Raw genomic sequence first — 27,511 nt, forward strand, 5'->3', positions numbered from 1 at the left:
TATGTTGTCATGCATCAAAATCAGCCCAAATAAAACCTGTGGGACTAATTAGGACATTAATCTGATTATTCGGTACTTGTGAGTTATCCGGACGCCCGATTTCAAAATCGGGTCGGATCGGGCACATCGCATCGCATCGCATGCGACCATCGGATGCGATGCGATGCGATGACCCGATTTTTCCATAGGAATCAATGTTAAAATGGACTGAGTCCATTTTAACATGGAATTCAATGGGAAAAAGGGGTCCTTTTCATACCCCTACTATCCAAGTGGGCATGGAGTTGGATATAAACCTGTGGCGAGCGTAGCGAGCCACCGAGCCCGAAGCGTGGCGAGCGTAGCGAGCCCCGCGAGGGGACACGGAATACCGTCCCCTCGCGGGGCTCGCTTCGCTCGCCACGCTTCGGGCTCGGTGGCTCGCTACGCTCGCCACAGGTTTATATCCAACTCCATGCCCACTTGGATAGTAGGGGTATGAAAAGGACCCCTTTTTCCATAGGAATCATTTTAACATTGATTCCTATGGAAAAATCGGGTCATCGCATCCGATGGTCGCATGCGATGCGATGCGATGCGATGCGATATCGCATCGCATCGTATCTGATTGTATGCCTTAACTTAAGGCATACAATCAAAAAATCGGGCGTCCAGATAACTCACAAGTACCGATTATTCAAACAACTGTTGGTATGTGGCAAGTGCATGTGTGTGCCGCACCTTCATCTCATAGTATTAGGTCACTTTGTATTACTGGACAGCCAGACCCACATGGCTGACTCTAGGGACCTTATTCAGGTTGATATGTTAGCATGCATGTTCGCACGCACCCGGCAGGTGCACGCACGCAGAATACAAAGTGACGCCCATAACTCATGCAAACGTGAGTGGACTCAAACTACCCGCACTCTTGTGTGCTTCTACGCACATTGCTGTGTCCGCAGGTACTGTGCGTACGAACATCCTCAGTGGGTGAATTATTTCCCAACTCTAACAATACGTACGCAGCCAATACATTGTCATCCCATTATTTAATGTCATGATGTGCCTCATTTCATTGTGTAATGAGCAATATTCCATCTTGCGTGTGAATTCGCATGCAAGCATATCAACCAGAATAACCTCCTAGGACCCCATACACTTGTCCGACTTGTCCTAAGGACAAGTCAGATCCAATTTCCCCAGAGCTTCCCAGGCTGCTCTCATATACAATCTGGTACTTGATTTATCGCATATATACTCCCGGGGAGCTGAAGGCGGGAGGCAGGAGGATAAAAAAACAACAACATTAAAATGAATGGACCGCTGATTGACAGAGAGTGGCAGCCCATTCTTTTTAATGTTTTTTTTTTAGTCTACTGCTGCCAGCCGCCCACCATCCACTGCCTTCCGCATTGGTGGATCCCAGTAAATTATATGAAGAGTTCATTTTGGTGATATGTCTGTACATGGGCTTGCCACTTGACAAGCTATACTTACATTTACCATGACAATGACTGAAGAATGAAAGTTGTCATTCATAACAACACTTTTTATTTTTATTTTCAGTACAGACTTCATTCAGAACACAGGTACAGACGATGTTAATCATACACTTGTTATATTCCCAGCTCTCATTGTTGAGATGTTTGTTAAGATCACATGTTCAGTCACATGGAGAGTTCAATGCAAAACATATTATGGCTGTTTTTTTTACACAGCGTGGTACATTTATTGTTATATAGCCTATTCAGTGGTTATTGTCCTATCTTCTAGGAAAAGTCCCATCAACTGCTCTGATAATTCTATATGTATACAGTTTATTATGGTCTCCACATGAGCACATTATTACCTGCTGCAGACATGCAGCCTGTGAGCTGATAAAGATGTTTTGCCTCCAAGTTAGCCTGGTCACTGATCATCGACATCTCTTGTAGAAATTCACATATGGCAAGCAGAAATGCACTCTCCTGTGTGGAAAAATAATAAAAATGTTTTTTTTGCATATTTTGTACTATATTATACAAAATAAGTCAAATCAATATGCTAATATACATCATGTCTTATGGTGTAAAGGTGCCCACACACGGTCCGTTTATCGGATCCGTTTTGTACTTAAATAGCATTGCATGCCTTGTGCATGCGATGCAATGAAAAACATGTACAAAAAGTATGTGCAGCACATACTTTTCATACTGTACGATGAGATGCCGCGGGAGTGCGCATCTCAAAGTACAAAACGGACCCGCCGCATCATGTATGGGCACTTTAAAGCCATCTCCTCAGCACATGGGTAGCTCCAAGGGAGGAGAAAGGGAGGGAGGGAGAGTTATCCTGCTCATCTGCCGTGCAAAATGCTGGCTGGCTGCTGAGCCTTTCGGAGTGCCTCTTAAGACCCATGACTGTTCAACCACTTTGGCAGGTTCCGGACCCCACCATTATCCACACCCTGTCTTTGCCCATTCCTGTATCCTCTTGCCACTGCCTCAACCTCCTCTCCTAGGCCTGTCTCAGGTACTGTCCACTGCAAAGGAGGACAATAGTCATATACTGTCATTAGTTCGACACAGCAAAGGTTGACATGCATTGGGTCAAACACTGAAGGTTGACATGGCTTATGTCGACACCTGAAATAGTTTGACGTGTCTAGGGATGGAAGGTCAACATGGATGGAAGGTCAACACAAAAATTAGGTCGGCAGTCAAAAGGTCGACATGGGATTTCACTTTTTTTGAGCTGAGATGTGCCGACAGGAATTAAAAACCAAAGGGATGTTTAGGAAAAAAAGTGGACACATATTCATATGAAATATAAATGTAATTTACTTATTTTTTTTTTTTAAACACACTTTATTGGGAAAAACACATATAGAGACATGTAGAAGTAACAGAGAACCTTTTGTAAACATGGAATGATAAAATGATGCGGATTTCTAAGAGATTCTGTTATATCATTGTGCTTTTTAACTTTTTGGTATAACAGGGGTCAGGGGACCCTGACAGAAGAGGAAAGAAAGGAGAGTAAGAGGCGGGGGGGGGGGGGGGGGGGGGGAGTAAGGGGTTAGGGGGGGGGGGACGGGCCATCTTGCTTATAGCTCATACGGGGGGGGGAGAGTCTTGAGAATCTAGCCATGGTGACCAAACCTTATGGAAGGATTTTAATGAATTGCGTATTAGTGCCGTCATATATTCCATTTTATAGACGTACCAGACACAGGAAAGTATCGCCTGGAATGGGGCCGGGTTGGGGTTTTTCCAGTCTACTGCAATTTGGCATGTCATTGCTGAGGAGACATGTCAGAGTAACTTATTCTGGTGTCTTGAAAGTGTAGGGATGTTTAGCGGGAGGAGAAAGTATTTAGGATCTAAGGGGACGTCTATACCGAACATTTTTGAGAGTAGGGTTCCTACTTCTTTCCAAATGATTGCTAGCCTCGGACATGTCCACCAGATGTGGAGGAAGCTACCCTCTAGCGGGCAGCCTCTCCAGCATCTATCTGAAGAATCAGGGAACATCTTATGCAGTCGTGAGGGCACATAGTACCAGCGGAATAGGAGTTTATATATGTTTTTTTTGATCCGAACGCACATTGAACTTTTGGCGGCGTTATCGCGGATCTCTTCCCAGTCTTCGTCATCTAGGGATTGGTTTAGGTCTCTTTCCCAGGCGAGTTCGTGTGGAGCTCGGGGAGAGGGGGAACCGGGGTCCAGAAGGGAATAAATTGCGGATATCAAACCTCTGGAGGTGGTGCGTTTCCAGCAAATATACTCAAATGAGGAGAGTGGTCTGGAGGTAATAATGGCCACAGTTTTTGAATGGAAGTGTCTAATTTGTAAGTAGCGGAAGAAGTCTATGTTCGGAATTGTTGTGCCCTCACGGACATCTGAGAATTGGGGAAAGCTGGACTTGTCTGAAATGTCATTTAAATAGTATATCTTGTCTTTTAGCCATTTTGTGAGAGTGGATTTACCCATCCCTGGGGGGAATTCTGGATTGTGGAATAATGGTATTAGAGGGGACGGAGGGGGGGCTAAGCTATAGGTTTTATTGAGTCTGTCCCAGGTGGTTAGTGCATGTGAAATTATTGGCTGTGAGAGGATTGCGCGTGGGCGATTGGCTTTAGGAATCCATAGCAGAGAGGACAACGTGGATAGTCCCAGTTCCGCTGTTTCAATGGCTACCCATACTTTGCTTGCCCCCCATGGGTTGCACCATTGGACCATCTGTGAAAGTTGAGCGGCTTGGTAATATTTCTTGAAGTCTGGGATCCCCAACCCTCCCCGAGTGGTGGAGCGTTGAAGTAATTTGAGTCTTACTCTGGGGCGTTTTTTGTCCCAAATAAATTGTAAGCTTTGGTGTTGTAGGGATTTAAATACGTATTGGGGGATGTAGATAGGAAGGGTTTGGAATAGATAGAGGAGACGTGGGAGGATATTCATCTTAATAGAGTTTATCTTTCCAATCCAAGAAATGAAATATGTGGACCACTGGGTTAAGTCATTTTTAATGGCGTCTAATAGTCGCGGAAAGTTAGCTTGAAAGAGTTGGTGATGGTGGTGCGTGAGATATATCCCGAGGTATTTAATCTTTTTCCTGTTCCAGTTACATGGAAGCAGGCTTTGTAACTCGGATTTGAGGGGGCCTGGGATGTGAAAGTCAAGCACCTCTGTCTTCTCCACATTTATCTTGTAGCCTGAGTGTTGGGAGTAGGTGTGGATTTCAGAGAGGAGGGCGGGGATAGAAGTTGACGGGTTGGCTAGAGTGAGTAATACATCGTCGGCGTAAAGTGCAATTTTTTGTTCGGTGGGGCCGATACGGGTACCATGAATAGAGGAGTTATCCCTAATTCTAACCGCTAGGGGCTCCATAACTAGTGCAAAAATCAGTGGGGAGAGGGGGCATCCTTGGCGGGTGCCATTGGCAATTCCAAAACGTTCGGACATGGCTCCATTGACAAAGACCCGAGCTGAAGGTGTTTGATAGAGAGCCTTGATTCCATCTAGGAAGGCTCCGGTAAACCCCATTTTCTCCAGGACCGCGAAGGCAAAAGGCCAAGAGATGCGGTCGAAGGCCTTCTCCGCATCTAGCGCCAGAACCAAGGAGGGGTTTTTTTGCTTCTGGATTGCGTGAATAAGATCAATCACTCTCCTTGTATTATCTGACGCCTGACGTCCGAGAATGAATCCTACCTGATCTGGGTGGATCAGGAGAGGGAGTATTGGGGCTAACCGATTTGCTAGGATCTTTGCATAGATTTTAAGGTCTACGTTAAGTAGCGAGATGGGTCTGTAGTTCGCACACCTGGTCGGGTCTCTGTCTGGTTTTGGAATTACCACTATGTCTGCTTCTGAAGCTTCCGGGGGGATGGGGTCGCCCTCTAGTCTGTTGTTAAATAAGTTTGCCAGCTGTGGGGCCAGTTCCTTTGCGAACAGTTTATAATATTGGGCTGTAAAGCCGTCGGGTCCTGGGGCAGCTGTGGATCGCATTGTACGAATAGCTGTGATAACTTCCTCTGCAGAGATTTTCCCATTTAGGAGTGAAATGTGAGATTCTGTGAGCGAGGGCAATGGGGTATCTAGTAGGTATGAGGGGATATCATTATTAGTACCGGAGGAGGTTTGGGGGGGTTCCGGCAGGTTATAAAGGGACCTGTAGTATGAACGAAACTCCTCGGCCATCTCTCTGGGGTCATATGTGAGCGTGTTTAATTGTGATGAGTGGAGTTTGTCTATGTTCCTGGAGGCTTGTTGCTTACGTAATTTATTGGCCAGAAGCGAGTCTATTTTGTCTGCCTTGTCATAAAAGCGTTGTTGAAGCTTTTTAAGTATGACCGCAGCTCGTTGGGAGAGGAGAGTGTTTAATTGACCTCTGATGGTCTCAATCTGAGCCAATAGAAGGGGGGAGGGTGATTGCTTGTGTTGGTCGAGTAAAGTCGAGAGTTGTGATTCTAAAGACTGAATCTGAAGGTTTGCTTTTTTCCGCATGGAGGAAGTCTTGGCGATAAGTTGGCCCCTGATCGTTGCTTTATGAGCTTCCCATAAAGTACTCTGGGAAATCTCGGGAGAGGAATTTTCTTTAAAGTAATTTTCTATTGCCAGTTTTACTTCTGCTCGTGCAGCGGGGTGCTGCAGCAGAGTGTCATCTAACCTCCATCTGTACACTCTAGGGGGGCGTTCGATAAGGTCTAATAGCGCATACGTTCCTGAGTGATCTGTCCAAGTAAAGGGGGAGATACCTGCTTCCTCCACATGAGACACAAGGGCGGCTGATACATATAACATATCTATCCTTGAGTATTGTTGGTGTGGGGCGGAGAAAAAGGTGAAATCTTTGCTATGTGGGAATTTAATTCGCCAAGTGTCACATAAACCTAATCTTTTTAGGGAGGAAATCAGGGTGCGTGAAGCTCTTGGGACAATGTAATTGGGGGTCTGTGCCGGAGGGGACGATTTGTCTAGAAGTGGGTCTATGATCGTGTTGAAGTCTCCTCCAAGGATGATATGGCCTTGCGCACATCGATCTAGGACCTTGAAGAAAGAGTCAAAGAATTTTGGTTGTTCTTGGTTTGGGGCGTATACGGAGACTAAGGTCAGGGTTAGAGTGCGGAGGGTTCCGATCACCAGGAGGAACCTTCCGTCCGGATCAGCAATAGTTCTGGTCGGAACAAAAGGCACATCTCGGCGAATCAGAATTGCCACTCCCCTTTTTTTGGCGGGGGCGGAGGCAAAAAAAGTCTGGGAGAAGGAGCGATTTTTAAGCAGGGAATGGTTGCCGGTGAGGTGGGTCTCCTGTAGTAACACTAAAGCTGCTTTTTCCCTTTTACATGCCCCTAGGAGGATTGTTCTTTTCTTGGGAGAGTTTAGTCCGTTAACATTTATTGACAACACTTTAAGTGCCATGGAGGATCCTAATGGGGGAATCTATCTGCAAGCCGTCTAGGTGATGAGGGAAGGTCGTAGAGGTGAGAGTTAACTTGTCTGGATGGAGGAGAAAGCCCGAAGGGGGTATGGGTGGGTTTTGGGGGGGAGGGAAGAGGTAAAATGTTAAACTTAGGAGGAAAAAGAGCCCATATGGGCAGAAACCCTTGAGAAGAGGGTCCCGACTTGGGACCGCTACGAAAATAAACATTTGCAAAAACATTTAACATACAAAGAGAAGGGTAGTTGTGGGGGGATGTGGAGGTTACTCCAAAACAACCTTAACCACTAGGACCGGGCAAGCAATAAACATAGAAACATAACATTGTAGCCCTCTCTGGGCCCCCCCCCATGGATGACCCCCACCGGAGCGGGGCGAAATTACACCCATGTCAGGGGGGGATGCCATGGGGCACCCCAGGACTAAGGCCACGTCAATACAGCAAAACATAGGTGAGCATTATTCATTCAAGTAATAAACATTAAATCTTAGCAATGCAACTGAGGGGTGCGGATCACCAAGTAGTGAACCGGACAACAAGAAAAGTCTCTGGGCCTACCACGACAGAGTTCCAGTGACCTATGAAGGAGAGTTCAGGTGGGATCAGTATCTTCCGTTCGACGTCGCGACACTCTTGTCCACTCCGGGGGCGGGGTTGAGGAGGTTGATTGTTGTTGTCTCACGATGGGAGACATCAGGGGAGGTTCGGCCGAGGGCGGAAGAAGGTCTAGTTTGGCCAACAATTCTTGTCCTTGAGGTAGATTTTTAATGCTGTGGGTTGAGTTATTGACCATAACATGAAGCATGAAGGGAAAGCCCCATCTGTATCTAACGTTATGTTGCCGCAGAATTCTGGTGATTGGTTGAAGATCGCGTCTTTTCTGTATCGTTGAGGGGGCTAGGTCTTGGAAAATTTGGAGTTGCATTTCTTGATACTGAAACGTCGGAGAGTCTCTAACGGCCATGAGAATCTTTTCTTTCGTTCGAAAATAATGAAATCGGACTATTATGTCTCTCGGAGGTTTCGAGCTGGGTGGTTTCGGGCGCAGGGCTCTATGGGCTCTGTCTAGGAAACAGTCTTCCTCGGAGAGGGCCGGGACAATGTGTTTGAATAGTTCCTTTAGGAACGTCGACAGGGATGGGCCCGTGATGTCTTCTGTCGCGTTGCGAATGCGTAAGTTATTACGTCTGGAGCGATTTTCTTGATCTTCTTGGCCTTCTTTGAGTAATTCAACTTCGTCGTGAAGGCGGGATATTTCTTTCTCTAGGCGTGATTGTGAACGGCAGAGATCATCTGTTTTAGCTTCCAAGGCATCAGTTCTGTTTCCCAGAGACGTCAGGTCTGATTTTATCTCTGAAACCGCCTTGGACAGTTCTAGTTTGAAGGCATTTTGGACGCCCTCCAACAGGCCCGTCATGACTGCTTGAATTTGGGGGTCAATGGATGAGTCCATCGGGTCTGGGCGGGTGGGGGAGTCTGTAGGCTGCATGTTGCCCGCCGAAGTTTTGGATTTGGACCCAAAGAAGTTCCCCGCGGGTTGGGTATTTTTCTTGCCCTTTTGAGACATTATGGGAAAAAAGTGGGGTGAAAGTGGTGGTAGTTGTTCAGGCCGTTGCGTGGCGTGTCTGAATCAGGTCCGGCAGGGATTTCTCAACTGAAGTATGCCCGTCCCAGTGGTCAAGGTCAAGGGTTTAGGCAGACATTGATAAGATCAGTATTTCCTAGATAGTGGGCGCCCAGTAGCTGATAGGGGGTAATATAGAGATGAGGTCACGTGGCGTGGCGTGGCCTGTGAGCCCTGTCGGTGGTTTCTGACAGTGAGGCTAGGTCGACTGGTTTATTTATGTGGTGTACGTGTATACAGTGTGTGGCCGCAGTATTGCCGTTTGGCCACAAGGTGGAGCTCTCTGCCTGTGTTGAATACAGGATCAGCAAGGCAGCAGTTGTTGTCTTACAGGCCTAGGCTCAATAAAGAAGGGGGGGAGAAGAAGTGCAGCAGTGGGGGGGGTTCTGCGTGGGGGATCTGCTCTCTGCCAGCCCAGGTTGTGGTAAGTCTGCTGTATTATATCCAATGCTGGTTCCCCAGATAGGGCACAGGGAAAGACAGACACTGGTGGGACACTGGGTGGAGGTTGCAGAGGGGGGGGGGGGATGTATGCCTGTTATGACTGCTGGGTCTGGGGATGGCAGCTCCGTGCAGGTAATGGCGGCCGCAGTTCCCTCTCAGCTTCTGCCTTTTCCACTCACTGGCGGCTTCCAATTGGACTTGCTTACAGGCAGGCTCCTGCCGGGGGGTTGCTGAGGGCGGGTGGTTCTTTGGTGGAGCTTTCTGGCTCTCGGGTGCGTCGTCTGAGCCGCAGCGCTGCCCCCGGCTTCCAGGAGCAACTCGAGGCCCCGGCTTCCGTCGCGCGTTAGGCCGCAACCCGCAGGAGCGCTCCGTGCATTCCCGGGCTCTGTAACCTGCGCGCGCTGTGAGCGCTTGTGGTCTGGGGGTTCGGGGGATCTTCTGGGGTGGTTATTGCCGCGGGGAAGGGGAGTATGAGGGCTAAATTTACCCCTTGAGGACGGAGCTCCCCTTAAGTGCGTCCTTGCGGTATGGCGTCCAAGCCACGCCCCCCCTGTAATTTACTTATTTTTACAGGTTGGTACTTATGAGAACAGCCAAAAAATAACCCCTGTCAACATATGTGTCATGTACAGTATGAATATTTTACGGTCACTTATTGTATGGCCTGTGATGGGGGTGTAAATAGCGAAACACTGCATTATGCTGGGACATTACAAACTGATATTTACAACTATCTGTTCTTATTATTCAAGAAAGTTCACAATGTCTCTGGTGTGGGAAATACAGCTTAACTGGACAGAAACTGTGAATGCCAGCTGACACGGTGACTCATGGAGATGTGGAATTAGTACTCTCTGTTAACACGTAATAAGATGTTTCGCATAATTACAGGAATAGTGTGTGAAGATGTCTATGCCATAGACAATACACATAAAAAATTTGTTCTTTTAGGGGCTATTTTTCATTAAATATTTGTGGGCTATTCTCTGAATGCCGCCATTTTTGTGGGGTACAAATATTTAGGTACTCTTTACCTAGCACGGCGCCCACGATTTTGATCGTGGGCATCGCAGGTAAAAAAATGGCGGGCATCGCGGGCATTGAATGCACTAAAAATCGGGTGCGACGCGACCGACGCGATGCCCGCGATTTCCCATAGGGATCAATGTTAAATTTCTCAATTGACCCGATTTTACTGTTCAATGCCTCAATTGACCCGATTTTTCCATAGGAAACAATGTTAAATGGCCCACAGAGTCCAAATAGCCACCCTGAAGTGTGAAATGGCCCCCACAATTGTTAACGCCACCCCACGATCAATGTCAACCCGAAGCGTGGCGAGCGCAGCGAGCCCGCGAGGGGCGGCGGTACGCGTCCTACGACCTTTTCATACCCCCACTATCCACGTCGGCGTGGAGTTGAGAATAGAATAGTGTGGCGAGCGCAGCGAGCCACCGAGCCCGAAGCGTGGCGAGCGCAGCGAGCCCCGCGAGGGGACGCGGATACCTTCACAGGTAAACGCGTCCCTTCGCGGGCTTCACAGGTATCCGCGTCCCCTCGCCACGCTTCGGGCTCGGTGGCTCGCTGCGCTCGCCACACTATTCTATTCTCAACTCCACGCCGACGTGGATAGTGGGGGTATGAAAAGGTCGTAGGACGCGTACCGCCGCCCCTCGTGGGCTCGCTGCGCTCGCCACGCTTTGAGTTCACGTTGATCGTGGGGTGGCGTTAACAATTGTGGGGGCCATTTCACACTTTAGGGTGCCTATTTGGCCTCTGTGGGCCATTTAACATTGATTCCTATTGAAAAATCGGGTCAATTGAGGCATTGAACAGAAAAATCGGGTCAATTGAGAAATTTAACATTGTTCCCTATGGGAAATCGCGGGCATCGCGTCGCACCCGATTTTTTAGTGCATTCAATGCCCGCCGTGCTAGGTAAAGAGTACCAATATTTATTATCCTGCAGACATTTCCGATAGCAATAGCAGAATCCAGCTATGGGAGCTGCAAAGCTGTCAAACTTACCAAGATCTGGAACTGAAATCATACAGGAGCTTGGCCCCAATTGGATTATGCAATCTCCAGATGGGTTTGCCTTGTACCAGTGATTTTCAACCTTTTGCAACTCGCGGCACACAAAACAAGATTTTAAAATGGCTAAGGCACACTAACAGATCCCCACAGGGAAAAAAAACCATTGACTCCCCGGTATGAAAAAACAATAACACTGGTCCCCACAGATAACAAGTATAAAATACATTGGCTCTCATATAAAAGCAAACATCACATTTGTCCCCACATAAAAAAAAATGCATTGTCCCCCATAAAGTACAAAAAGAAAACACATTGACCCCCAGATTAACACAGCGCAGTCTGTACCAGGCTCATCTGCTTGCAGAACACAGGAGAGACCTTTTACGGTACTTCTCTAGTTTCACGGCAGCAGGCTACGCTACGTTTTCAGCGTAGGCTAAGCTACGTTGTCAGCGTAGCCCAATGGCTGCCTACCTTAGTCAACATAGTGTCCCCGTGGCAGCCCTGCATAGACAGCGTAGTGTCCCCGTCAGGCAGCGTAGTCACCGTACTGTCCCGGGAGCTGCAGCTCTGTCCCTGGCGTCCCTGGCAAGCCTAGTGAGCGCCTCTCACACAGCGCCGGTAACCGCCAGATCCCCTGCGCTGGTGGGCGCCGGCGGAGAGGTGCTCCACCTGCACGCTTGTACGTCTCAGTAATTCTTGCGGCAGGGTACGGCAACCCTGCTCATGCCCACTTCAGGGAGACGGACAGGGTTAGGTGTTCGGTAGCGCGTGCATCTTCTGCACAAAGGGGAGGTGCGGTGTGCAAGTGCGTCTTATACACAATTAGGGAAACATTTGCCAGTGCTCCATGTTACATACTGGCAAATGGCTTCATTTCAAACCCCCACTATCCACGCAAGCCTGAAGCATGGTGAGCCCCACGAGGGGATGCGGTACGTGTCCTCTCGACCTGTTCATACCCCCACTACCCACGTCGGCATGGAGTTGTTTTTATAAAGTGTGGTGAGCGCAGCGAGCCACCGATCCTGAAGCCTGGCAAGCGCAGCGAGCCCCACAAGGGGACTCAGATTTCTTGAGTATTCCGCGTCCACTCACCACGCTTCGGGCTGGAGTGATAGTGGGGGTGTTTCAGGAACACATTCACACCTGTCATGTCAGGCAGGTTAAAATGGCCAATGGTTACCACACAATGTACTAAGCGCTGACTGACTACGCTAATTGAATAACACTGACTGACTACACTAACTACGTAAGCTCCGGCTAGCCGCAAATGGGCGGGAACACGACCCTAATCCTGACAGGGACGCCTGACTGACTAGGCTAACTATGTAAGCTCCGGCTAGCCGCGAACGGGCGGAAACACGCCGCTAATCCTGACAGGGATGCCTGACTGACTACGCTAACTATGTAAACTCCGGCTAGCCGCGAATGGGCGGGAACACTACGCTGATACGGACAGGGGAGCTGACTATGCTGACTACAGGAACACTACGCTGATTCTGACAGGAACGCTACGCTGACTACGTAACTGCTGCCGTGAAACTACACAAGTACTCCTTATGCTAATGGAAATTGTTTTCAGTGTGTAGTGCCCCAGAGGTAGAGTTAAAAATGCCCTCATGTGAACACCATACCAGTCACTACCTACAGTAGTTGCCATTTTCAGACAGAATTAAGGGGGCAATTCTGATTAGCGCGGTAAAATGTGAAGCTCGCAGACACATCCCCTTGCAATTCTCCGCTGCAGGAGAAATCATCCGATGGTTGTGACCATCGAATAATTTCATCTGCCTTCACAAATAAAAATCAGTCTCAACTAACTTCTATTTGCGGGCGCCGGGACGAAGACAGTCCGCCCCATCCCTCCCCACTGCGAATGGCCTGTGTAATTCGCCATGGCTGTTTGCTGTTGGGGTTTGCACATGTGCAGAAGTGCGCATGAGCAAACCCAATCATCGCGGCAGGGGCCGAATTCGGATCACTACGAGTGATCCAGAACCGGCCCCTAAGGTTCATGTTGCAGCAGATACTGTTAGAAGGATTTGTTTAGTCATCCAATTGGAACTCAGAAATGGCAAATATATAGAGAAAGACAGAAAACCCATGAGATCATCTCCTTCTGTAAATATTGCACATGACTGCTTTAGAACTATACTGCCACCTACTGACAAGTAGAGGAGTTGACGTTATTATTTGTACAATTTTCACTTATTTTGTTACTGATGTTTTAATTTTATTTCATGTCATTTAGTTTTTATGGTTACACTTAACACCAGCAGTCACAAAACAATGCAATGTGCCTTCATAGCGCAATAATCCAATGCAAATAGCCTTTTCCAGAAGAAGTATAAACAACCGTCTGAGAATGTATACAGACATGCTCATCCTCACCGCATCCATTTTCCATAGGAATGCATTGTGTGAACACAGGTGCGACTATTCACATCTGGACATGTCACTGCTGTAATTTGTGCACATGTGCGACTGCATTGTTGCAAGAATGAGTGGGGGCACAACTTTAGGTAAAGGTTTCTGCATATTGGGCTTAATTCAGCATTGATCACTAATTAGAGATTAGCCTAATCAAATATATCACATAACTACTACACATTTATCTAATAACTAACCAGGATGGCGTACTCAGGACCATTACGCAAAAGGGCTAGATACCCTCCCAATTTCTCACTCCTTACACAAGAGGGCTAGATACCCGTCATATCCCTCACTTTTCTTATGGAGTTTTTTAGGTATAAATCCTCAACTCTCTAAAAAGACACATAATTAAACATGCCCGCTATGAACCAATTATATACTATCTTAAGTTACAGTTAAGAAAGAGTATAGAAATAGGGGATATTTTGATTAGACCAGTCTCCATACACACTATTATAATAAATAATACTGGCCAATTGAGAATATAGATATAACTTTTCTTTCTCATACAGTATACACTCCTTTACGGCTTATTATGGGTTCATTATTAAGGATCACAGCTTAGAAATGCACACATAAAAATATGATGCATTAATGGCATCTGTACAATGGAATACTCATATTCCATCATCATAGTATCATTAGTAGGCTCCTGTTCGGGTTGGCCTAGGGATGGCAATCGGTGCAGATGCCATCGATGGTTGCCATCGATGGCAATTCTGCACTTAGCCATCGATAGTGGCAAACTATTTGATGGATAGCCATCGATAGTTTTAGCTATCGATGGTCATCCATTATATTTGACTGAATGGCCCGTGGGCCAATCAGAGCATGGGGCGAGACTTCCGGGTGTCAGGGGCGGAGCTATGCTCCATGTCCCGGCACCTTGAGAAAAAAAAAAGGAAACATCGCTTCTACTTTGCCATCGATGTAGGGAAACCATCTGGTACTCCCACATCGATGGCAAAAGTATTTGACATCGGCCTCAAACCATCGATGATTTAAAATCATCGATGGCCATCCCTAGGTTGGCCTTTGAAAAAGCTACTCTGCAAAGCGTACGCCGGCTACCAGTGTGCTTGCAGTGTGGCACACTGAAACTGTTACTAATATATGTGAATTAATGTGAATTATTGTGTCATCTGTGGTAGCAATAATCTAGTATAGCAGAGAAGACAGGCACGCTATTGAGGTAGCGAACGCTGCACTCACTGTGAGCGTTCAGCACCGTGCCTGTACACAGAGAGAGATAGAGTGCGAACAACGGGGAAAGCTGTGCTGTTAAGGCATAGCCTGCCATGTGTACAGCAACCGGCTATAAGACCTTGTTACTCACCGCATGTTATATATACAGTAATTCGGCTTCATATACTAGAAACCGACAGCTAATTGAGCTGAATACTCCAATCCCGACATATTGTATCAATTGACATCCACACGGGCAGCTCTGCACTGATAAAGGCCCTTATTCTGGTTGGTGCGGATATGTCCGCGTTCGTTCGTTCCGCCAATGTTTTGTGTTTGCGCATGTGCAGAGGCATATCTGCGCATGTGCGAAAGGGACATACGTCCAAATTCCGCATGAATTGTTTACACTACGAACAGGGTGAGGAGAGGGGCGTGAAGGGCTGTTTGGCCTCATTAACATATGCATACACCCCGCATTTCATGGGCGTTTCCATGAAAACGCTGGGCGTACGTATGGTAATGCAGCCGTGACGCACGTGTAGGGGGCGGACATATGACATTGCCGGATGTCAGCTGCCCGCTCAGATCCCCGCTTTTGCACGGAGAAATGCCCGAGTGGTCTGAGCTCGCGGGAGCTGCCTGACCGCTCGGTCCTGCATTCGATGGTCTGCGACCATCGAATGATGGGGGAGGTTCCCAGAGATGGAGGAGGTGTATACATGAGAAATCCACTCGTGCTCCGTGTGGTCAGCGGCTTACCGCATTCGGACGGAGTGAGCGATCCGTACGGAAGGCGGGGTTTAGGACGCACAGTCCTTGCCGCATATTTGGCTCCGGCCGCACAGACCAGAATAAGGCCCAAAGTGCCGCCTGCCATGTGTCTGGTAATTGGTGTATACGCAAAAGCATAACTGAGTTAAACAGATCATCTACTACATTAGGAGCCGTTAACCATTTGAGGAGTCACGCAGGCAGCTCTGGATGTTTTAATGCTGTCGGATATATGACTGATAACATACATATATCTAGAGCCATTTCTATAGCTGTATCACACGCACTATAATATTAGTGGGTGAAGTTGAACCCAGTGTGATCTGGGATTAATACTAACAGCAGTCTTATTTTTATTTGGTTAACTCATACTATACCTATTACAGGGCATACATTGATATTGAAAAAGTAACCTTTAACTGAATTTTTATATCAGTCTACCTTCTATTAATCAAATGAAAATTTAGAGACTTAAATTCATAATACACCTATTCAAACTGTCACTTTTCAAACTCAACACTTGCAACAGATTGTTACAAGTTTTTCTCTGCAATAAAATATGATACAGTATATAATGTTTCAAAACGTTGCAAATAACTGCCATTATTAAGGGAAATACGTTTGAACAAATTATACACCACAGTAAATCAAGTTCACAACTAACAAAAAACAGTCATTGAGACTGTGTGAATTAAAATTGTTTATTACAGTGTGCCACCTGCTCGCCACCTTCTTTTAAACACTAAATTGTCTTTGTTGTGTCTTTATATCACTTTGTGTTGAATGTGTTTTTTAGATTTCGCAGCCATTTTTACAATTACCTAATAAAAGTACAATTTTACTGATTTAGGTGCACCATATCAAGGACATACTTTTCTCTCTTTTATCTTGTACCAAAATCTTTTGTCCACAGGTTGCACACCTTCATGAAATATAGACAAATATTTTTGTCACATTATAATAGAGGGTCCTATTTTCTATTTTTGTCCTGTGTGATTGGCACATCTCTTTTTTCTCCTGGTTTTAAAATACCAGTTATTCAAAACGGGTTAAAAGCAGTGTCCTACCTGTTTCAGAGCCAATCCATTTGTAGTGTGAATGGCTCTGAAACGGTATTTACAAGTCATGAGCAGGTCACAGAGGGTTATAGGCTATCTCCCTTGTGATCTCACCAGGCACAGGCAGGAAGGAAAGAGCAAAGAGGAGACTTTTTAACCCAATGCATACTGTTTATTTTTTACCCGAATGTTGACACAGTCGACATATACACTGTTTTAAGTGCACCGCGTCCCCTCAAATGGCTCGCTGCGCTCGCCATGCTTTGGGCAAAGTGTTTTTTATTCTCCTACCATGCCCTGGTGGACAGTAGGCATGAAATACACCCGTCGGCACATGTCAGCTCAAAAAATAGTGAAAAACCCCATGTAGACCTAACCCATATCGACATAGTGCATGTGTCAACCTAGACAGCTGTAAAACTTGTCCCCTCTCGACCTAGACCCATGACGACCTTCTGCCATGTTGACCTAGACATCCGTCGACCTTCCAGCATGTCCACCCAATAGTGTCGACATAATGACTGTCGACCATCTTATGATCGACCGTCTTCTCTGTGCAGAGAGGAGACTTTATTTTTACCTTATTTATTTCTAATTATACTTTATTTTTACCCACCCCCTCCTTTTTATGCTGTAAAAACCTCATATGTGAGCCTGTGTCCCAGAAATGTCCATTTAAAATTACATCCACTGCTTTCTATGGGTGAAATGAGTTGAATGTGAATGGTACAAAAACGGTATTGAAATGGTAATATACCAGTTACAACATGCAATGTGAAAGGGGTTTAACTGGCTTTAGACCCGTTTTAAGAAACGTTTACAAAAACGGTTGAAAGCAGGTTTGCAATGTGAAAGCAGCATAACTAATTGATCAACATAGTGCGCTCTCATAATTATTATAATTTTCAAAGCCACAGTTCTTGTTTCTTCAACCCTAAAGCTACCTTCTTCAATCCTATAATATAGTGTTTTTCAACCACTGTGCCGAGGCACACTAGTGTGCCTTGAGCTGTTCTCAAGTGTGCCCCCAGATCTAGAGATGCACAAACCAGTTTACAGCCACCACCAGTTCAACTGTTATTTACTGATCTCTTCTTTTCATGTAAAGGGCCAATGTATATTATTTTTGTTACCTGTGGGGACCAGTGTGATTGTTTTTTTATATGGGGCAATAGGTTTGGGTTTTTTTCCTGTGGGGGCCAGTGTGTTTTGCCCTGTGGGGGTCTCATGGTGTGCCGCCAGCCACTCGCCACCAGCTTCCCGCCCCCCCTCGCTCGCATGGCTGCAAATGTTTTGTTATTTTGCATGAACATCTATTCGTAGCCTTGGGTGCGGGTAGCAAATCATTTGATGTTTGCCGACCTTCGAATGATTTGGAGCGCACTTTCAGGTGCCTTGGTTTTGCATGTTCCCTGTATGGGAACAGGGTGGGCAGCTGACACCCGACGAACGGGATGGTGAACTAGCAGTTTGCCATGGCTGCTCACACCCAGCGTATGCACATGCGCAGAAATGCGCATTAGCAAAACATTGGTCCCCCGTATGAACGTGCGGGGGACCAAGTAAATCAGAATAACCCCCTATAAACGTCCATCTACTTTCCAGCCTAGTTTAGCTGCCGCTCCCTCAGCGACACACCATATGCCAGTTCCATAAACGAAGCCTAGCGTGACAACAAGTACGCTCTATGGAAAGTGTTTATTTCTGTGTACTGTATGTAGAGGAAGATAAAACCTTGCAGGACTTTGTAAGTGCTGCGAGTAGGTCCTTGATTTCAGAATCAGGGAACTTAGATATCCATTGTGACATGCCTCTATTAGACATTAAGGGCTCCATGTCAACTTTAAAATATCATATACAATTATCAATATAATAAAGTGAAATGGCTTTTCGTAATATGGGGGTTTCAGTAAAATAAAGCATCGATTGGGTTTATTCAATCTTTTCAGAGAACATCCTTATCACCGATGATATATAGTGTTGCGTCTAGGAAGGCCAGAGGATATACTGCTAAGGTACCATATTTTTCAACAGCTGAAGTAAAAGTCAAAACCTGATGCACATCCTTGTAAAAAAACCACTTCAGGTTAGTTACACCACCTACTCTTCATATCATAAAAGGATACGAGGCTAACCCATTTTGAAACTCAGGATTATCGATAAAGGGAAGCAAGAGGGATTTATGGGAATTAAGCCCAGCTTTTTGTCTAATCCAGTGCCAGGTTCTTTTAACAGACCAAAGTAGAGGATTATTTTGTATGTGTGTGGGGACTGTGGAGATGCAAGAAAGAAACTAAACTGTTGCCACCCAAGAACTCTCTCTCCAGAGTGGTGTTTGCATAATTATCTTGTCCAGAAACCCAGTCCGACAGGTACCAGCATATAGCTGTATTGTTTTAAAGTTGAATGTCTGGAAATCGACCTGCTAATTTCCCTTGGCTGCTGTAATTTTATTAAACTTATTTTATGTTGTTTGCCATGCCAGATGAATTGTCTAAAGAGTTTATTTATGGATTATAAATCTTTCAAGGTAATATGTTAAGGAAGAATTTGGATAAAGTACATTCATCTCTGAAAATAAATAATTTTCGAGTTCCTCTGAGATTAGTTTAATTTTGGGAGCATAATTAAGCATATATAATTTAGCAATTTGACTAGGAATCTTGAGTCCTTAATATGTAAAACTAGCTTCGGTCCACTGTGGGGAGATATTTTTGTCATAAATCCCCTAAATATAGTAGTATTTCCCAATAAAAGGGCCACAAATTTAGGCAGCGAGTTGATATGAGGCAACGAGTAGGGTTGGATACATAGAGAAGTACACCATCTGCGAAGACTGTCAACATGACTTCTCTACAGCCTACAAATATACCTTTCAAAACAGGATCCGATGACAACACACATAGCAAGGGGTCAATAGCAAGATTAAACAATAATGGTGACAGGGGGAAACCCCTGCGGGTACCTATATCCAACTCCATGATGATAAATGTCGCTACCATTTATCATCAGATTTGTTATAGGAGATGCATAAAGATATTTAATAATATATATATATATATATATATGTTAAAACCCTGTCTTTGTAGAATCGCAAATAGGTGAGGCCATAAGACTGTGTCAAAAGCTCTGACGGTGTCCAGGCTTAATAAGATATTAGTACGTGGTAAGCCATAGAGGAAGCTGCCAGTGCAGCATTAGCAGCTTTTTGTTACTTAAAGTGCTTTGACTGTGTAATTCTTGATATGCCAATAGTTTGAGGAAGTCGACCAGGTGCTTGACAACAGTTTTTACCATGTTGACAGTCTGATCTCGAACTTGTGGTATCAACATTATCAATGTCAACATGTTTACTGTTGATCTTTTGACTGGGTACCAATAGTAGACATAGTTGGGTATGGATGGATAAGATTTATATTGACATAAGTCTATTGGAATGCCCCTCATGTGGACAATAACCAGGTTGACAGTGATCATGCAGAATTCGTCATGATTTACAATAAAACAATTACTCAAACATACCTTATTTATAATAGACTACATTAGACTTGGTGGGTGACATTCTATGGTATGAGATAAAAGCGCATTTTTTTATCTCGCTCCACATCGCCGCTCTTCGCACTTACTGAAATCACATTTTTTAGTAATAAATCGCATATTTAATGGGATGCGCTTTGGAGGCTGAAAAGTGCAATGTAGTGCAATTTGCGGCGAAGTGGTGCGATTTTATGACACATAAAAGTGCGATTTCTTCCGGCGGTCATGTGCGAGTTTTGGACCAACCGGAGTGCGATTTACAAGACTGTCTCCGCAATCCTCCCTCCTGCGCAGCTCCTCCAAATGGGCCACATCACAAATGAGCAACTCCAAACCACTCTGCAAAATCTCCATGTCTGAAACCCTCACAGGTGTCCTTAATGATGATGGGGTATATGTAGGGGTGTTTCTGAGTGAAATTGAGGGCACCTGTGTTGAAATTAACCATTTGTGCACTTGACCAAAGTGAGTTCTGGGCCAAATCGCCCAACAGAACCTGATCTGAAAAAAGTGCGATTATTAGACACCTTAAAAGTGCAATTTACGAAAACGCATCCCATTAAATAAGCGATTTGTATACTTTTTTGTACGAAAACATCTGGATGCGATAAAAGTGCGATTTTTTACCACACTTTCAGTACGCATGAATTATCGCAAAGAATATGCGATATCCGGCCATTAGCGCATCCTATTAAATATGCGATTTCATGGAAAAATGTGATGTTGCCATTTTTTTACTAATAATCGCTAAAAAACACAAATCTCATCCCATAGAATGTCACCCGGTGAGTCCACCTGTGTTTTTGACTCAGCTTTTACTTTCCCAGGTGAGCTGTTCAGCTTTTTGCTTTCTGTTCGTTTCTTTTCTTTAAAAGTTTTTGTTTTACAGTTTCCTTATGTGTGATAGTACATTATGCATGGGCAGCAACCATCCAGTACATTTCTCATACTATAGGGTAATGGAAATGACATTATACTATTGGGGGGGCAAGCTTCCCAATGCAAAGTAATTCTGACCGCTTTGCAGCACACATTCTATAAGGCCTACAGCAGTTGTTGGATGTGGAGAGCCCACAGCAGATATTGGAGATTCAAAGGATACTTAATATGTATAGGTCTTCCCTGAAATCGTCTGTTTTCCAGGAATATCCTGAAAAAAATGTTTTATATATAAGCACTAAAGTGCAATACAGTATGTCTGTTGTGCTGTATACAAAAGAAGCTTTGATCCAGCTGTGATGTCTACAATACACAACATGAGCATCCTTGTACATTCAGCAGAAACTTGGTGAGATCTGGCACCATCTGTTCAGCATAAGTCTGGGAACACCTGAGACTTTTCTGATCCCATCTTGCAAATCCGATGTTGTTTAGTATTTGGCAGGGATGAGAACACTAATCTCTTCTTTCACAGTCTTAGCCTCAGCGAACCCTTGTTGCCAGAAGCCAGAAATCTCACATAGAGCTAAAATCTGTTATTATTCCTTAACAGAAAGTGACAAGGAACAGACACTGCAAACGCACATCACATTTTGTTCCGTCACCTGCAGCTGATTAAGTTTAACGTTCTTAAGAACAGTCTCAACAGTCTATACTTATATACCTATACGGCTATACCTACACAAAATGGATTTCTGAATATGGAATTATACATGTTGATGCTACTTTCCTAAACGGCTAATGTGTTTAGTGGAGAGTTTTAATTGGCACATCAATCACACAGAGCCTGGGGTGTAACTAGATATTCATAGGCCCCATTGCAAAAGTTTGTAAGGGCCCCCTATTTAGTAACTGATGGTGATAAATATCTGTAAAACATATTACTTAAACAGCAAAGAGGGGCCCCCTGCAGCTATGGGCCCCATAGCAGCTGCACCCCTTGCACCTATGGTAGTTACGCCCTTGCACAGAGCACAAACTATCCTTGAAGCATATATGAAGTGTATTAAATAATGATATCTTATTATCGCCAGCTATTCAGCTGCTGTAGCGCCACAAGCTCTACTGGATGCCTGTTTTCTAAAGCATTTCAGAGGCCTAAAACTGTCATGTGTGCAGCATTCAGATATACCCGTGTTACACAATACTAGACAGAACAGCACGGTATCAATAGTTAAAGCTCAATCCCTTACTGAATACATTTTTAAAGTCCGGCAACTTGTGTACACCTCTTAAACATCTTCCTCTGACCATAATAAAACTGGTCAACGCCGTTAATGTAGGGGGGAGGTGTGGTTGTAGGAAGTGGCACCGCGTAGGCGCAGAGCCTCTGACAGCATTACAGAGACCCTGCGCCCCTCCAAAAATGGCCACTGACCCCCTCAATTAAAAGACTTAGGTCCCCTAGAAAACGAACATTTAACCCCCTATGGCAACACGCATGTAGGGGTTAATCTGGTTGATTAGCAAGGCTGCTAATTGCAGCCTTGCAAATCCACCAACCCCCCCCTGGCAAATGCCGGCACACCCACCTCACCTTGCTGCGTATGTTCGCATGCAGGGCCTGCAAATGGACGCCGACCATCGAATGATGTGGAATGTGCACGCATATCTAAGTGACTCTCAAGTCAGTTAGATTTGCGTGCATCCTCGGTAGGAAGTAAGCGGGCAGCTGACATACGGTGAAGTCAGCTGTCCACCCCCAGTACCGACGTAATGGCGGCCCGATTACCATGGGAAAACCCAGTGTTTACATGGGAACACCCATGAAATGCTTGGCGTTCCCATGGGCGCGACTATCTGCAGCCGCCCCACGCTCCCCAGTCGCAGCCTTGGGTGCATGCACCTGGGGAACATTCTGTTTGCCGTCCCCGCACGCACCCGGTGTATGCACATAGCAGAAATGACCCTGAGCATGTGCATACGCCCACCATCGGTCCCCATGCAAATGTTCTGGTCCATGCGAATGGACCAGAATAACCCACATGATCCCCCCTGGCAACGAGCATACAATCCCCCTTGGCAACAAGCATGTAATCCCCCTGGTAATGAGCATGACAACAAGATTGTAGGTAAGTGGCACTTATGTGCCGAAAAAATGCAACTAATCATAGTTAATTGCAAAAATTTCATCCGATTAATCGTGCTTAAAATGTTTACATTAAGAAAATAATGCTACACAATAATTTCATTAAAATTATGAATAACATATTTTATGTGATTTATTTTCGAAGTCACCCAAAGTTACCTGCTTTGAGCGATGCTGGCATTTTTAGCGGATATTTTGAGGACCGCTCACAGCAGTGATGGCTAACCTTTTCATCTTGGTGTGTTGAAAATCGTGAAAAGGTGTAGCCTTCCTCGAGTCATGTGTCACTTCAAGAAATATCAATAATTTGGTGATATCTGAAGCCATAATAAAGATGATGCCCATTATACATATGCCACACACCGTTATGCTCCATTATACATATGCTACACACCATTATGCTCCATTATACATATGCCCATTAGGGAAGCCAATCCCGGGGCATTTTTTTAATCCCGGGATTGAAAAATGCTCAATCCCTGGATTCCCGGGATCGGCTTTCCTCTGATCTCGTCACGCTGCGCAGTGCTGCCGGGAGAAGTCGGGCAGCGTCTGAGCGATGCTCAGATGCTGCCTGGCATTAGACTGCGCGCATCTCCCGGCAATCCCGGGACTGAAATCCCAGCGTTTTGGGGGCCAAATTCCAGGATCCCGCCGATCCTGATCCCGGGATTGGCCACCCTAATGCCCATTATACATATGCCCCACACCATGATGCTCCATATACATATGCAACAAACACACCGTGATGCACCATTATGCATATGCCACACACCGTGATGCACCATTATACATATGCCACACACCGTGATGCACCATTATACATATGCCACACATCGTGATGCACCATTATACATATGCCACACACCGTGATGCCAATTATGTGCATCAGCCTTCCTGAATACACTGCTTGCACTGCCATACTCCAGTCTGCATTTTCACTCAGAGCTGTAGCATTTACTCAGGTCACACACACTGTGATCTGGGTGTGGTATATGGTCCCAACAGTCAGTATCCCGACAGTCGTTAGTCCGACGTTGGGATCCCGACTGGCTGGACTCAGACAGCGGGGTGCACGCAACAAAGCCCCTTGCGGGCTCGGTGGCTCCTTACCCTCGCCACCTTTTCCATTCTCCCTCTATGTGGGTCGTGGATCCCAATGAGGGAGAATAGCCGGTGGCCTTCGGGACCCTGAGTGTCAGGGTTTTGACTGTTGGGATGCCGACGTTGGGGTAATGACTGTCGAGAAACTGTCCGGCACCACTGTGATCTGCCTGCTCTACACACACACTGAGCACTCTGCATTTCATGTGCTTGCCTACTCTGCTCCCAGCCAGCTCCTGCAGAAGTTTGTGACCTTGACCCACATGCTGTTGTCCAGAGGCCTGACTGATGGAGCAGGCTGTACTGGAGGTGTCTGGAGGGAGGGCACATGTTTTGGCTATGAGCAGGGTGAGGTGCAGATGTGCCACACGGTGTACCCCTGGCACTACAACCACACACGCAGCCCAGCCCAGCACTGAGCGCGGGCAAAACTTTGTCTGGCGGGGGATCACTTTCAGTGCACACACCGCAGACCCCGCTGGCTCCTCCTAGTTATGCCACTGCCCCCACCCCATCCCCGGCCAGCACGTGCCACCCCTGCAAAGTTTAAGTAGGTCACTCACTGTCTTGGTGACTTGTTAATGCTCCTTGATGGGCTTCCTGGGCAGGAGAGGAGGAGACAAGACAGATGGGAACGCGCTGAACCAGCAGGCGGCTGCATTCGCGAAAGCCTGCGTCTCCTGGGAAGAGTGAAGCTCCCTGCCCAGGCATACCAATCAAGTGCCGAGCATATCTCTCTGCACACTGGCACGTGTGTCACCCAAAGTGCCTTGGTGTGTCACGAGTGCCATGCGTGTCATAGGTTAGCCATCAGGGGCACACAGTAACGTTGACACACAAAGGGTTAATTATGTGGACAAACAGAAGCAAATCTTGTTCCTCACTGCATAATAAAACCTAAAGATGACATTTTTTTTCTTAATTTCTCAATAAGAACCCTTTGGCCTAGTGGTGCCACGGATAAAATTTTATACTATAGGGTGCCTTGATTCACAAAAGTTTGGAACCACTCTTTTAGTATTAGAAAAAGTGTAAGGCAATTGGAGGAGGACAGATCAGAAAGCCTCTTTAGCCCAAATGGAAACTCAATAAATTGAGTGAAATCACACAATTTTACACAATGGTTGAAGTATGTGTGTGTGTGTGTGTGTGTGTGTGTGTGTGTGTGTGTGTGTGTTTCAGGGAAGGCCCCCAGAAATGTCAATGTACCAAGCCCAAAACTTTCTGCTACTGGCCCAGATTACCCAATTAGAATGTATCCAATTCTAATGCTACATTTAAATGATGAGTTATGTTTACTTTAGGAAATCTTACAGAGGTATTTCACTGAGTAAATATTAGTGGGAAAGCTCCTGGATAATGTAAAATGTGTATCAATAACCTGGCCAGAACTATCCCTAAATAAAAAGAGACATATGTCAACAGAGCCTTATCTAAATGCCATTTACTTTATTCAGTTTATAAATTATGTATTGTTGCTACTAATTTATATAAATAATATAGATGGTAGAAAAAGAGAAGGAATTTACACGATGGATGCACACCAATGGTTGTTTATTCAAACTTAAACTTTTAATATTCTTTGATCTAAAAAGAAAGAGGGAAAATTCACTGTGGTCTTAACGTATAGGATCATAGATGATGTCCCCCTTTGGCTGCGGTGAATTTTTTTGAGGGGTTCAAATCTTTGACATACTTTACACATAAACATATAGTGACAAGAAAAAATTCCTGATGAAGTATAGGTGACACGTGTAGAATAGGATACTGAGATGTTTAATACAATGTATTTGAACAAATAGAATGTAAATAAGAGACTGCAGCTGATCTATATGCAGTAATAGATACAGGTGGCAATAAGACTAGGGATCCATTTCAGGAAACTGCGCAGAATTCTGCTGATCTGGACGGGGGCCGGGGACAGTCACACGCATGCAAGCTCCCCTTCCACCGGAGCTTCCATCCCCGGCCCCCAGAGAAAGGGTGCCCTGGATAGAGGAGGACGGAGCGGAGGGGGAGGATAGAAAGGAGGATGAATGGCGTCGGCGGCACGGTGACCACTCCCCCAACCAGGACGGGCGCACTGGATGATGTGGACCAGGCTGCAGCCGTGACACCAGCAGCGTGCAGCTCGGGTCCCGGGGACAGCACCAGGACTCAGGACCTGGCCGCAGGCTTGGTCCCCGGCATGATGACCCCCATCGGCACCCGGAGGCAACATCCAGCCGTGACAGAGGAAGATCAGGCCCGCAGGCCCCAACCTCTGTACCCCAGCACCAGCAGATGCAGGAGCCCTCTATGCTGTGCCGCCCCCCCCCCCCACCTCAGGGAGGGGGTATGATTGACTATAGGGGGCAGCGGCATGGAATTCAGCCCAGGGGATGCCCAACTCCAGCCGCAGGCCTCAGTGACTCTCTCTCCCCCTCCCCCCCTCCCCACCACCATTACCGCTGGTTCTCCCACAGAAACTTGGCGCCACAAATGGCTGCCTGGGATCTGTGCACTCAGTCATATGTTACCTCATGTCCCCTGTGTGATAACTGTATTGTCTCTGCTGTAACTGTGCTGTCTTTGCCCATAATGTTACCTACCTGGCTGCAGCAATGACCAGTGGCGCCGCTGATGGCTGCCTAGGCGCTGTGCAGCTTGGTAGGTATATGTTCTCTGTGTGCCATTTTGCTGTCCCTGCTTATATTGTTACCTACCTGGCTGCTGAAGTGACCAGTGGCGCCATGGATGGCTGCCTAGGCGCTGTGCAGCTCGGCGGGTATGTGTGATAACTGTACTATCCCTGCTTATATCATTACCTACCTGGCTGCTGCAGTGACCAGTGGCACCGCTGATGGCTGACTAGGCGCCGTGCTGCTCGGTGGGCATGTCGTCCCCGCATGTAATGTCTCAATGTAATGTAATTAATGCCTCCCCCCCTCCCTCCCTCATCCCTGCTTGATGCTGCACTGTAAATCCACAAAAAATTCCGGTACTTGTGTAGTTTCACGGCGCCTTGCGGGGCATGCTTTGCTCGCCCACGCTGCGGGCTCGGTGGCTCGCTACGCTCGCCACGCTATTTAAAATCAACTCCATGCCAACATGGATAGTGGGGGTATGAACTATCCATGTTGGCATGGCGTTAAGTTACTTTTTTTAACATAGTTTGTGGCGAGCGTAGAACCCGGAAGTAGCACAGCGATATACTGGCGCCGTGAAACTACACAAGTACCAAAATTCCTAGTGTGCGCAAGCATACATGGCCAATAAAGTTGATTCTGATTCTGATATGGGAATCTCCTAAACCAGACATCAGCAGAGTCGCAGCCAGAGATTAACCCATAATTAATGAGAAAAGTAACATTAGAATCTGGGCAGATATAGTATTAAAATGCCCC

General features: G+C 46.1%; 1 protein-coding gene across 1 annotated transcript in view; it reads right to left on the reverse strand.

Annotated features, from left to right (window-relative positions):
• Positions 1-27,511, reverse strand: part of SAMD7 (sterile alpha motif domain containing 7) — a 61,429-nt gene that overhangs the window by 21,006 nt on the left and 12,912 nt on the right. Inside the window, exon 2 of the mRNA XM_083174748.1 lies at positions 1,832-1,949. Coding sequence (XP_083030874.1) covers positions 1,832-1,907 — 76 coding nt within the window. The 5' untranslated portion in view covers positions 1,908-1,949. The remainder of the gene's footprint in view (positions 1-1,831; positions 1,950-27,511) is intronic.

The sequence above is a fragment of the Crinia signifera genome, chromosome 3 (assembly GCF_055691185.1).
Source record: "Crinia signifera chromosome 3, ASM5569118v1, whole genome shotgun sequence".
NCBI classification, from domain to species: domain Eukaryota; kingdom Metazoa; phylum Chordata; class Amphibia; order Anura; family Myobatrachidae; genus Crinia; species Crinia signifera.